Source organism: Pleurodeles waltl, chromosome 12 (assembly GCF_031143425.1).
Source record: "Pleurodeles waltl isolate 20211129_DDA chromosome 12, aPleWal1.hap1.20221129, whole genome shotgun sequence".
Taxonomy (NCBI): Eukaryota; Metazoa; Chordata; class Amphibia; order Caudata; family Salamandridae; genus Pleurodeles; species Pleurodeles waltl.
The window spans coordinates 22,532,218-22,546,050 of NC_090451.1; the positions used below are offsets into that span (position 1 = coordinate 22,532,218).

Consider the following 13,833-nt stretch of genomic DNA (forward strand, 5'->3'; position numbering starts at 1 on the left):
GCAGAGCTCAGGGAAACTCCCTCACACACCATGTGCGGTGAATATGTGTAGGAAGCTGGCTCTGTATATACTATATCAAAGTGAGATACAGTGTGCACACAGTCCAGAGGCTCCCCAGAGGCTTAACAGAGGGTAAAGTAGATAATACTAATGCTCTCTTTTGTGGTAGTGTGGTGGAGCAGTTAGACTTTTCGGGGTTATAGGAAGTCAACCGGTTGGGGTTCAAGTTAACCCCAAACACCCACCACCAGCAACACGGGCCCGGTCAGGTGCAGAGGTCAAAGTTGTGCAAATTTAACATGGGCTCCTATGGAGACAGGGGTTACTCGGAATCAGGCCTGCCTGCAGATAACTACCCGCAGCTCGGAGGGCAGACCAGGGGGGATTAGAAGAGCACTGAAGGGGCCACAGGTAAGTACCAAACACACACCCTCAACGGCACAAGGGCGGCCGGGTGCAGGGTGCAAACAGGACATCGGGTTTTCAATGCTTGGTGTATGAGGATCCCTGGGCTCACACTGAGGCTGCAGGTGAGGTTTGGGGGGGTGTCTCGGGCACACCACCGGTTGGACAGAGAGGAGGGCCGCCTGCTGGATGTTGCGGCACTGGGATCCGGTTTCTCCAAGGCCTGGGGGCTGCGGGTGCAGTGTGTTCCTAGGCGTCGGATATCTTCCTCTGGAGCTTAACAGTCAGGGGGGGTCCTTGGGATTCCCTCTGCAGGTGTCGTCGTGGAGGGGTGGAGAGGTCAAACCAGGGTGGGCACTTGCTCGCAATCGCCTGGGGACCCTCTCTTGCTGGATGGACCGCCTGGACATGGGCAATCGGCGTCGGGTGACAGGGGTCAAGACTCACGCATTCGGAGTGAGTCCTTCAGTTGTTGGATTTCTTTAGACAGAGCCGCTGTCCTCAGGAGCTCTTGATCCTTTTTAGATGCAGGGCAGTCCTCTGGAGTTGGCAGAGATCGTTGGTCCCGCTGGACGTGTCACTGGTATTTTGCAGGTTCTTTGAAGCAGGAGACAGGCTGGTAGGGCTGTGACTAAAGCAGTTGTGTCTTCCTCCTTCTCTTCTGGGGGTTTCAGCTAAGCAGTCCTTCTTCTTCTTGTCAGGTCACCAGGAATCTGGTGAGCTGGGTTCAGGGGGGCCCTTAAATCCTAGATTTAGCGGTGTTTTAAGGATCAGAGGGCAGTAGCCAATGGCTACTGTCCCTGAGGGTGGCTACACCCTCCTTGTGTCCACTCCCTTTGGGGAGGGGGCACATTCCTATCCCTATTGGTCTCTGTCCTCCAAACCAAGATGGAGGATTCTGCAGGGTGGGGGTCACCTCAGCTATGGACACCTTAAGGGTGGTCCTGGTTGGGATGGTCACTCCTCCCTGTTTTGCCTAATTTTCACGCTGGAATTGCCGCCGAAAATGGGGCTTTGTCTGGGGGGCGGGCCTCTCCACTAGTTGGAGTGCCGAGGCTTGAGCTTTTGAGGCTCACCACCAGGTGTTACAGTTTCTGCAGGCTTTGTTTCTGACCACAGAGTGCACAAAGGCACTCACCCCATGTTGTCAGAAACTTGACTGAAAGTGGCAGGCTGGCACAGACAGGTCAGCCCTACACTAGCAGGTTGGCTAAAATACAGGGGGCATCTCTTAGATGCCCTCTGTGTGCATTTTTCAATAAATATCACACTGGCATCAGTGTGGGTCTATTGTGCTGAGAAGTTGATACCAAACCTCCCAGTATTCAGTGAAGCCGTTATGGTGTTGTGGAGTTCGTAATGACAAACTCCCAGGCCATAAACTCAATATGGCTACACTGCACTTACAAGTCTAAGAATGGACTTAGATACTGTAGGGGCATATTGGTCATGAAACTATGCCCTCACCTGTGGTATAGTGCACCCTTCCTTAGGGCTGTAAGGCCTGCTAGAGGACTGACTTACCTATGCCACAGGCAGTGTTTTCGGGGCATGGCACCCTGAGAGGGTGCCATGTCGACTTTGTCTTTTTCTCCTTACCAGCACACACAAGCTGCAAGGCAGTGTGCATGTGTTAGGTGAGGGATCCCCTAGGGTGACATAATACATGCTGCAGCCCTTAGAGACCTTCCCTGGCCACAGAGTCCTTGGTACCATGGATACCTTTTACAAGGGGCTTAACTGTGTGCCAGGGTTGTGCCAATTGCAGAAACACAGGTACAGTTTTAAGGAAAGAACAGTGGGGCTGGGGCCTGGTTAGCAGGGTCCCAGCCCACTTTCAATCAAAGTTGGCATCAACACCGGGCAAAAAGTGTGTGTGGGGGAGTAACCATGCCAACAGTGGTACTTTTCTACAAGATGCGTCTGTTGGGAGTGCTCCAAAGGATGCTATTGCCTGACTGGTCATTGTTCAACTTTAGTCCTTTTTAAAAAGGACAGAGATAGGCTATTAAGCTGAACTTTGCATTCCCCTTACAGCCTATTATATTCATATATACTGCTTACCATGATACAGTGGGACTCCCACTTTGAAGAGGGCGAATGATTCAAGCATGTGAATCTATGAAAGATACCCCAATACTGGAGAAGGATGCATGCTTGTGGGTGTTGAGGTGGTGGTTGAATGCCTGGTAGACTCAATGAGAAGATGCATGCCTGTGTGTGTTCAGTTGGCAGTTGCCATGTTTTGTAGTCTCAAGGAGAGGTTGCATGCCCATTGATGTCGAGGTGGTGGTTCTCATGTGTCGTAGGTTCAATCAGAGGATGCATGCCAGATGGTGGTCACCATGCCTTGTAGACTCAACAAGAGGATGCATGCCTGGGTGTTCATGTGGTGGTTGCTTTGCTGGTAGACTCAATGAGAGGATGCAAGCCTGTGGCTGTCGAGGTGGTGGTCGCCATGCCTCACAGACTTAATGAGAGGATGCATGCCTTTGGCTGTTGAGGTGGTGGTTGCCATGTATTGTAGACTCAGTGAGAGCATGCATGCCTGTGGGTGTTGAGGTGGTGGTTGCCATGCCTCACACAGTCAATGAGGAGATGCATGCCTGTGGGTGTTGAGCTGGTGGTTGCCATATCTGGTAGGTTGAATGAGAGGATGCATGCCTGTGGGTGTTAAGGTGGTAGTTGCCATGCCTCGTAGACTCAATGAGAGAATGCATGCCTATGGGAGTTGAGGTGGTAGTTGCATGCCTGGTAGTCTCAATGAGTGGATGCATGCCCATGGGAGTTGAGGTGGTGGTTGCATGCCTCATAGACACAATAGGATGATGCATGCCTGTGGGGAATGAGGCAGTGGCTGCCGGCCTCGTACTCTCAATTAGAGGATATGTGCCCGTGGGTGTTAAGGTGGTGGTTGCTGTGCCTTGTAAACTCAATGAGAGGATGCATGTCTGTGGGTGTTGAGGTGGAGGTTCTCATGCCTTGTACAACTCAATGAGAGGATCCATGCCTGTGGGTGTTGAAGTGGTGGTTGCCATGCCTAGTACACTCAGTGAGAGGATGCATGCCTGTGGGTGTTGAGGTGATGGATGCACGCCTCATAGACTCAATGAGAGGATACATGACTGTGGGTGTTGAGGTGGTGGTTGCCATGCCTCGTACACTCAATTAGCGGATGCATGCATGTGTGTGTTAAGGTAGTGGTTACATACCAGGTAAACTCAATGAGGAGATGCATGACTGTGGATGTTGAGGTAGTGGTTGTAGGAAAATACCCTCTTTTGCCATGGTTACCCCCATTTGCTGCCTGATGTCAGTGTGCTTGACTGTGTTCACTGGGATCCTGCTAACCAGGATCCCAGTGATTATTTTCTCTCTCCTATAAACTTGGTTGTTGCATACTGGTAACCCTGTATTTCATCCACAACTGGCATGCTGGTGCCCCCTTATAAGTCCCTAGTCTATGGTACCTAGGTACCCAGGACATGGGGGTTCCAGGGGATCCCTATGGGCTGCAGCATATCTTTTGACACCCATAGGGAGCCAATGCAAATGCTTCTGGAGGGCTGCCATTGCAGACTGCGTGGAAATGTGCATGCACCCTTTCAATGCCATTTACACTGCACCAGGTCACTTATAAGTCACCCCTATTACAGGCCCTCCAGCCATGAGGGCAGGGTGCAGAGTACCTGTGTGTTAGGGCACCTCTGCACTAGCAGAGGTGGGTGCCCCCACGACCTACAGGGCCATTTCCCCAGATTTTGTGAGTGCGGGATGCCAGTTTATGAGTGTACTGGACATAGGTCACCACCTATGTCCAACTATATAATGGTAACTCCGAACATAGGCATGTTTGGTATCAAACATGTTGGAATCGTACCCCAAGGCTTTTGCAAGCATTGGTTGTATGATTCATGCACTCTGGGGGCACTTAGAGGACCCCCAGTATTGCCATTACTGCCTTCTGAGAATTTCCAAGCAGCCCCAGCTGCTGCCACCTCTCAGACAGGTTTCTGCCCTCCTGTTGCTTGAGCAGCTCAAGCCCAGGAAGGCAGAACAAAGGATTTCCTTTGGGAGAGGGGTGTTACACCCTCTTCCTTTGGAAATAGGTGTTACAGGCTTGGGAGGGGTAGCCTCCCCAAGCCACTAAAAATGCTTTGAAGGGCACATTTGGCTGCTCTCCTTGCATAATCCAGTCTACACCAGTTCAGGGACCCCCAGTCCCTGCTCTGGCGCAAAACTGGACAAAGGAAAGGGGAGTGACCACTCCCCTGTCCATCACCACCCCAGGGGTGGTGCCCAGAGCTCCTCCAGAGGGTCCCTTGGTTTTGCCATCTTGGATTCCAAGTTGGCAGAGAATTCAAGGAGCATCTGAATGGCCAGTGCCTGCAGGTGACATCAGAGCTCTTCCCTGATAGGTGCTTACCTGTTTAGCTGACCAATCCCCCTTTCAGGGCTATTTAGGGTCTCTTCTTTGGGTGGTTCTTCAGATTCGGATTGCATGACTCCAGCAGGAATCCTCTGCATCCTCTACTTCACCTTCTCACTGAAGAAACGGCATCTGGGCCCTTCAAGAACTCTACAAACTGCAACAAAGAAGCAAAGACGACTTCTACAATATTGTGTCTTCTGACTCCTGCCTGCAACTGCAACTGTTTCCCGGTCGTGCATCCTCAGAGGACAGCCTGTCTTCAGCCTGCACCAGAAGAGCCAAGGAATCTCCCTTGGAGTGAAGGATTCACTCCCTTGCTTCAGCAGACACCTCACTGCATCGATGACCAGGTGCGTGGATCCCCTCTCCTGATGAGCTGCGTGGATCCTGCATCACAGGTGGTAGACTGAAGTGGTCCCGTTGGTTCTGACGACCTACTGTCCAACTTTGGTGGAGGTAAGAGCTTGCCTCCCCACGCAAGACAGTACCCCTGTGCACCACGTGTTTTGCAGTTGCCAAGGCTTGCAGGCACCCTTCCACGAAGTTCTTCGTGTACCGTACAGCTCCGGCCCCCAGCACTCTATCCTGCGACGCACATCTTCCTGAGTGGTTCTCCGGCAGCATGGGAACCTTTGTCATAGTGCTGCATGGTCCTCCTTTTACACCTCCTTTGTCCCCGTGCTGTGGTCTTCTGTGGTCTCTGAGCTGCTGAGGGCCTCCTCTGACTCCCCCTCCTGGGTAGAGTCCACATGGTCCTTTCTGGTCCCGGGCAGCGCCATTTTCCGCTAACTGCAAGCTTTGTGTGTGCCAAGGCTTGTTGACAGACTCCAGTGATGCAAACCAGATTGCAGTCTTCCATCCGGTGTGGGACATCATTTACACCAACCAGGAACCCGAATCCTTCTTTTAGGGTGCAGTAATGACTGTTCTTGTTCATCGGGGGTTCTTTTTTTGCACCTTCATCCGGGTTAGCAGGGGCGCCTGTTCTCCCTGGACTCTTCTGTGTTTCTTGGACTTGGTCCCCTTCTTCCACAGGTCTTCAGGTCCAGGAATCCACTGTTGGTGTCTTGCAGTCTCTTCTGGTTCTTGCACAATCTTATTTCTCGTGTTTCTGAGTGTTCTAGGAAAGTTACTGTGTTTTACCCCAGCTTTCCTGGGCTCTGGGGTGGTTTCTACTACTTATCGTTGGTGTTTTCTAACACTCCCAGCGCCCCTCTACACACTAAACTTGCTTAGGTGGGAAACCAAAATTTGCATTCCACTTTGTTAGTATATGGTTTGTGTTCACCATAGGCCCATTTCTAACTATTGTGATTTTCACTAATTGCACTGTTTTCTAACTGTTTTTATGCACATGTCTGCATGCTTGTGCATATAATTTGTGTATTACTTACCGCCTAAGGGAGAATAGTCTCTATGGTATTTTTGGCATTTGTGTCACCAAAATAAAGTACCTTTATTTTTGTAACACTGAGTGTTTTTTTCATATATATGAGTACTGTGTGACTACAGTGGTATTTCATGAGCTTTGCATGTCTCCTAGATAACCCTTGGATGCTCGGCTACAGCTACCTCTAGAGAGCCTGGCTTCTAGACACTGACAAAACTACACTTATAAGGGATAACTGGACCTGGTATAAGGTGTAAGTACCATAGGTACCCACTACAAACCAGATCAACCTCCTACAGTGGTTGCATGCCTGGTAAACTCAATGAGAAGATGTATGCCTGTGGATGTTGAGATGGTGGTTGCCATGCCTCGTGGACTCAATGAGAAGATGCATGCCTTTGGGTGTTGAGGTAGTGGCTGCATGCCTGGTAGACTCAATGAGGGGATGCATGTTTGTGGGTGTTGAGGTGGTGGTTCTCATGCCATGTAGACTCAATTGAAGGATGCATGCCTGGGTATGTTGAGGTGGTGGTTGCACGCCTCGTAAACTCAATGAAAGGATGGATGCCTGTGAGTTTTGAGGCAGTGGTTGCCACTGTGAGTGTTGAGATGGTTCTCATGCCTCATTGACTCAATGAGAGGTTGCATGCCTGTGGGTGTTGAGATGGTGGTTGCTTGCCTGGTAGACTCAATGAGAGGATGCATGTCTGTGGCTGTTAAGGTGGTAGTTCTCATGCCTCGTAAGACTCAATGAGAGGATGCATGCCTGTGGGTGTGGAAGTGGTGGTTGCTGTGCCTCCTAGACTCAATGAGAGGATGCATGTCTGTGGGTGTTGAGATGGTGGTTGCATGCCTGGTAAACTCAATGAGAGGATGCATGTCTGTGGGTGTTGAGGTGGTAGTTCTCATGCCTCGTAAGACTCAATGAGAGGATGCATGCCTGTGGGTGTGGAGGTGGTGGTTGCTGTGCCTCCTAGACTCAATGAGAGGATGCATGTCTGTGGGTGTTGAGATGGTGGTTGCATGCATGGTAAATTCAATGAGAGGATGCATGTCTGTGGGTGTTGAGGTGGTCGCTCTCATGCCTTGTTGACTCAATGAGCAGATGCATGCCTGTGGGTGTTGAGGTGGTGGTTGCCGTGCCTCCTAGACTCAATGAGGAGATGCATGCCCGTGGGTGCTGAGGTGGTGGTTGCATGCCTCATAGACTCAATGAGAGGATGCATGACTGTGGGTGTGGAGGTGGTGGTTGCCGTGCCTGCTAGACTCAATGAGAGGATGCATGCCTGTGGGTGTGGAGGTGGTGGTTGTCGTGCCTCCTAGACTCAATAAGAGGATGCATGTCTGTGGGTGATGAGGTGGTGGTTGACATGCCTCGTAGACTCAATGTGAGGATGCGTGTCTGTGGGTGTTGAGGTGGTGGTTCTCATGCCTCGTTGACTCAATGAGCGGATGCATGCCTTTGGGTATTGAGTTGGTGGTTGCCATGCCTGGTGGGCTCAATGAGAAGATGCATGCCCGTGGGTGCTGAGGTGGTGGTTGCATGCCTCGTAGACTCAATGTGAGGATGCGTGCCTGTGGGTGTTGAGGTGGTGATTGTTAGGCCTCGTAGACTCAATGAGAGGTTGTACATTGGAAGAAGCTATCGGCGCCAGTGAACACAGACGTCTTACCTGGTAGTTATTGTCCACAGGCTCCACACTAGGGTGGCCCATCTGGTAGACCATGGCGCTGTAGCAGACGCAGATGGTGAGCAGCGGCAACAGGTAGACGGCCAGGAAGTTGTAGAGGATGAACGCCTTCTCGTGGTAGACGGAGGGGAAGGACTCGCTGCAGTATGTCTGGGGCCCGAACCAGTATCCCTCGGTGAGACGGTTGTAGATAGGGACAGGGATGGAGACGATGAAGGATCCTGGAGGGGAGAGCAGGAGAAGCTTTATTTCACTTTTATAACAGCACAGGTGAGCACAGGGGCAAGTTTTGGATGAGCTAAACATGCATGCGTGAGAGAAGATGTACATTTGTCAGGGAGAAAGTGGCAACGTGATCAACTTTAAGGTTTTAACAAGGACGTTCACCTCAGGAAAGGTTTGAAGTGTAAATTAATTTGGAACTTCATGTAGCACATTCCAGATTGATGAAGGGCAGAGAAATCACGCAAAGAACTGTGGGTGAGAGATCAGATCTAATGCCACAGCCCACCTGCAGAGTCCCAAGGCCAATATTGACTAGGCAGGGTTCCGGGTCGGCGGGACGCGACGTTCTCCATCCCCTCACATGGGTTCTACTTCTAGTGCTCGATTGCTTCTTTTACTTTTTGTTTTCTGTGGAGTTTGTTTCTCTTTTCGAAAATCAGCGATCACCGTCCCTCTATTAGCATTCAGGTGGGGGTTTCTGGAGCCCCCGCCTCCCAGCAGCAACTTGGAACGGGGAAAGAGGAAAGACTGCTTTGGCTGCTGGAAGTCTGTCTACAGTTTCCCCAACAGCCTCTCAAGGACATTTAATCCCCCCTTGCTAAGAAATGAGGCAGCTCGATGGATGAGTCCGGCTCCTGGAAAAGCTAATCTGACCAGGAGCCTAACTTGTCTACAAATGTCCAGTTAACTGGAGTGCTTCGGAGACTTGTACCTTCGCTCTGAAACTTCCGTACACCATTTTCGTCGCCACCTAAAGACAAGGCCACTTAGGCAGGCATTTGTCACCTACAAGTGGAACAGCGCCTAGAGGCCTTGTGGTAAAAGTGCCCTCTGCAAGTGATCCTTGTTGGGTCGCGCTATGTGCAAACGCACCCACTGAAATAAAGACTCAGCGCCAGAGTGCGTTGCAAACAGAGTCCTTTATTTCAAATGCTCTCTCACTCGAATGCCCCTTCCCACCTTTCGCCTCCCCTCTTATGCCCTCCCCCCTGTCGTCACGGTGCAATCCATCTTGCACCTTTGGTATAGGGGTGAGTTCCAACTTTCCCCTTCCTGGCCTCTCTCTGTGGTGTTGACCTGCTTCCGGCGTCAACACTACATCCCTTCCCAACGGGGAAGAGAGTGGGAACAATCAGAAAACTCTTAACAGAACTTTAAAACAGAACCTAGACCGGTGGCCACTGGTAGGCCTGAGACATCACTGAATTGGCACCTCTGTAAATTAGTCACATGTGGAAATCAGCATACCGCCTTGATGGGTCAGGGTTGTGTCTTAGCATGTATCTTCCTCTGCCAGACCGCCCTGACGTTTGGGCTCTTTCCTCGTTTGGGTCAGACGTTCTAGATCCTGCTCCCTGGGTGCCCTCGTTCCAGTGATGGCTGATCTGTCTGGCTCTCCTGGCTGCTTCCTATTCCTTCTCCTGTTGTACTCCACTCGTTGGTCTCTGCGTCTAATTCCGCCCTCTTCTCGACGCTGCTCCTGTCTCCCTCCTTGGGTGTCTCCTGGGGCGGGTGTTTGAACAACGCTTCATTTCGGGTTACAGTTTCTGGTCCTCGCCGGGCTGTCACCATGGTGCCTTTCACTGCAGTCACGGTCCATGGTCGTACCTCAAAAGGCAGACGGAACTTGCTGCCTGGGTGGCGATCTTTGACCAGAACCCTATCACCCACTTGCACCCTCGTTTCTCGTGTTCTTCTTTTCTGGGAGGCATACTTGTTTGCCGTGCTTCTCTTTGCTGTTGACGCATTGGGTGGTGGGGTTTTCGCCCTCCAGGACGGGTGATGCGGGATGGCGTCCATCACGTTCTGCCAAAACAGAGCTGGCTGGGAGTGGCCCCTGTGGTGGCGTGTGGTGTTACCCTGTACTCCCTTAGAAATGTGTAAATGGCTCTTTCCGTGTTTTCTGCTTCTGCCACCGCAATTCAGATGACTTTGTTCAGTGTTCTTACAAATCTTTCCACCTCCCCATTTGCTTGCGGCCATCGGGGTGTGATGCGTCTGTGTTTGGTGTTTGTTGACGCTAGAAATTCGGCCCACTCGTGGCTGTTGAATGGGGGCCCGTTATCTGTGCGTATCTCTCCAAAGAACCCGTGAGTAGCCATGAGCTTTTCAAATTTGGGAATGACGGTGTGTGCGGAAGTTGACTGCACTATTTCCACCTCAGGATAGCGTGAATAGTCATCAACCACAATGATCATGTGTGAGCCATCTGGCAGATGCCCAAAATCTGCACTCACTGTTTGCCATGGTGCTGACGGTCCTTGTTCTGTTATAATAGGTGCTGGGGGGTCAGGGTTGCCGCTAGCTTGACAGACAAGGCACCTTTTCACTGTGTCTTCGACCAATTTATCAAGACCTGGGAACCAGACTTTGGGGGTCATTCCCCCTTCCACGAGGATGCCGGTGGGAAACCCCCTTCCACGAGGATGCCGGCTCCGAATGGAGCCGGCGGAGTGGAAGGGGTGCGACAGGTGCAGTTGCACCCGTTGCGATTTTCAGTGTCTGCCACGCAGACACTGAAAATCTAAGTGGGGCCCTGTTAGGGGGCCCCTGCAGTGCACATGCAAATGGCATGGGCCACGACACCCGTTCCCGCCAGCCAGGTTCTGGCGGTGAAAACCGCCAGAACCAGGCTGGCGGGAAGGGGGTCGGAATCCCCATGGCGGCGCTGCTTGCAGCGCCACCGTGGAGGATTCCTTGGGGCAGCGGGAAACCGGCGGGACACCGCCGGTTTCCCGTTTCTGACCGCGGCTGTACCGCCGCGGTCAGAATGCCCATGGAAGCACCGCCAGCCTGTTGGCGTTGCTTCCACGGTCGTTGGCCCTGGCGGTCCATGACCGCCAGGGTCAGAATGACCCCCTTTGTTCCTGAGGCGGGCTTTTGATTTGACGATTCCCTGGTGTGCCCTGTGGGCAAGGGACACTGCTCGGATTGTGAGGCTGGATGGCATCATGAGGCGGAGACCCCTTAGCAGACAGCCTTCTTCAGTCACGGAAAGTTCTTGGCACACAATAGGGCGTGTAGGCGGGCTTGAGCTTGTTGCGTGCGGAATGAGTCTGGCCGCTGGAGTGGTCTCCATTCCCCTGTGCGGGTGGCTGTTATGGCCAGCTGCAGGCATTTGTCTTGTTCAGTCGCTGTCACTACCTCGCTGAGTGGTATGGGTAGAGGCCGTGCTCGTTCTACTACCAACCTCACATATTCTTCAGTTTCCCGGGCTTCTTCTACTTCCTGTGACGTAGCCGGCCGTGCGTGTCTGGATAGGAAGTCTGCCGGGTTTTTTGTGCCGGGTTGGTAGACGAGCGTGAAATCGTACTCCTGTAGCTGCAGGATCCACTTCTCGATTCTGGGTGGGGGTTTGGAGGCAGATCCTTTGAATAGGGGCAGTAGGGGCTTGTGGTCTGTCACGACAGAAAACGGCTTGCCGTATAGGTAGAGATGAAAATGGCGGCACCCCCAGTGGATGGCGATAACCTCACGTTCGATTTGTGAGTATCTTTGCTCTGTTGGTGTGAGTGTGTGGCTGGAAAAAGCAATGGGGGCCCACTCTCCACAGTCCTGTTTCTGCGTTAGCACTGCCCCAAGGCCAGTGAGGCTGGCGTCGACCACAAGTTGTGATTGTCGCTGGGGGTCGAAAAACGCTAACGTGGTGTCAGCCGACAGTGCCTTTTTGGTGGCTTGGAAAGCCGCTTCTTGTTCTTCACCCCACATCCATGGTTGATTCGCCTGTGTGAGTTGCCGCAAAGGTCCTGTGATGTCGGCTAGGTTTTTCATGAACCGCCCACAGTATGTGATCATGCCCAGGAAACTCCTTACTCCTGTCACCGTTGTTGGCGCTGGGGCTTCTTGGATGTCTTTGACTTTCTGGGGGTCTGGTCCTACTCTGTGCTTCGAGAAGTGATATCCGAAAAAACGTATCTCTTCTTTGAGGAAATCGCATTTGTCCTTGTGAAGAGTCAGTCCTTGTTTTTGTAGCCTGGCGAATACGGCTCGCAGTCGTTTTAGATGTGTTTCAATGTTTGGTGCGTGAACTAAAATGTCATCACTTACATTCAGGACTCCTGGGAGTCCCTGCAGGACTTCTTTGATGACGTGTTGGAAAACTTCTGCTGCGCTTGATATGCCAAAATTAAGGGGGTCATTCTGAGCTTGACGGGCGGTGGGAGCCGCCCGCCAAGCGGGAACCGCCAGAATACCGCTGCGCGGTCAAAAGACCACCGCGGTTATTCTGAGTTTCCCGCTGGGCTGGCGGGCGACCGCCAGAAGGCCGCCCGCCAGCCCAGAGGGAAACCCCCTTCCATGAGGATGCCGGCTCCGAATGGAGCCGGCGGAGTGGAAGGGGTGCGACGGGTGCAGTTGCACCCGTCGCGATTTTCAGTGTCTGCTTGGCAGACACTGAAAATCTTGGTGGGGCCCTGTTAGGGGGCCCCTGCAGTGCCCATGCCAGTGGCATGGGCACTGCAGGGGCCACCAGGGGCCCCGCGACACCCGTTACCGCCAGCCAGGTTCTGGCGGTCAAAACCGCCAGAGCCAGGCTGGTGGTAAGGGGGTCGGAATCCCCATGGCGGCGCTGACTGCAGCGCCGCCATGGAGGATTCCCCAGGGCAGCGGGAAACCGGCGGGATACCGCCGGTTTTCCGTTTCTGACCGCGGCTGTACCGCCGCGGTCAGAATGCCCATGGGAGCACCGACAGCCTGTTGGCGGTGCTCCCGCGGTCGTTGGCCCTGGCGGTCCATGACCGCCAGGGTCAGAATGACCCCCTAAGTCTTTTGTATTGCCACAACCCGTTATGAGTGGAAAATGTGGTTATGGGCCTGGATTCGGGGTGCAGCATGATCTGGTGGTAGCCTGACCGAATGTCCATTTTGGAAAACCAACAGGATCCTGTCAGCTCGCTGAGGATGTCGTCGATCGTAGGAGTGAGGTGCCGTTCTCGTTTTATTGCCAGATTGGGCATGCGCATGTCGACGCATATCCGGACCGCGTCAGGCTGTTTGAGTTTCTTCGCGACTACAATTGGGGATACCCGTGGTGTTGGACCCGTGACCTTCTCGATGATACCCGCTTGTTTCAACATGTGGAGTTCGCGTTCCACTTTGGGGCGAAGGTGAAACGCAATGCTGCGATGTCTGAGTGCAGTTGGGGTGATGGATTAATCGATATTAAGCCGTAGCGGGGGCCCTTCAGGCAGCCGATGCCTTCAAACAGGGTCCTGAATTCTTGCATGAGTTGGTGGAGTGCATTTGTGTGGATGCTGAAAGCAAAATGCACTAACTCCAGATCTTGGGCTGTTCGGCAGCCTAACAGGAATCCGGTGCCGTCTTTGGAGACGTAGATCTTTGTGGCTTTTCCAGTGTCCTCGTGGGAGATATCTGTGGTGAATGTTCCTGTAATCACTAGAGGGCAGCTGTTTCCGACGGCGAACACCTGTACGTTGGTGGGTATTTGCGGCGGCAGTGGCTTGGGTAGGTTGTTATATATATCCATGGCCATCAGATTGATCGACGCTTCGGTGTCTACTAGTGCCGATATGGGTGACCCTTGGATCGTGACTTGACATGTGGGTAGGCGTCGGCCCCCAACACCGTGTATGATGTGCACCACGTGTGAGTCGTTGTCCATGTCGCTATCCGAATCTGGATCCAGTGCAGTTTCGACCATTTTGACCATTTTCTTCGGACCTTTGGTTGTC

General features: G+C 52.6%; 1 protein-coding gene across 1 annotated transcript in view; it reads right to left on the reverse strand.

The window, feature by feature from the left end:
* The window catches only part of KISS1R (KISS1 receptor), a 283,913-nt gene that overhangs the window by 12,299 nt on the left and 257,781 nt on the right, over positions 1 to 13,833 (reverse strand). The window contains exon 4 of the mRNA XM_069218456.1: positions 7,901 to 8,139. Coding sequence (XP_069074557.1) covers positions 7,901 to 8,139 — 239 coding nt within the window. The remainder of the gene's footprint in view (positions 1 to 7,900; positions 8,140 to 13,833) is intronic.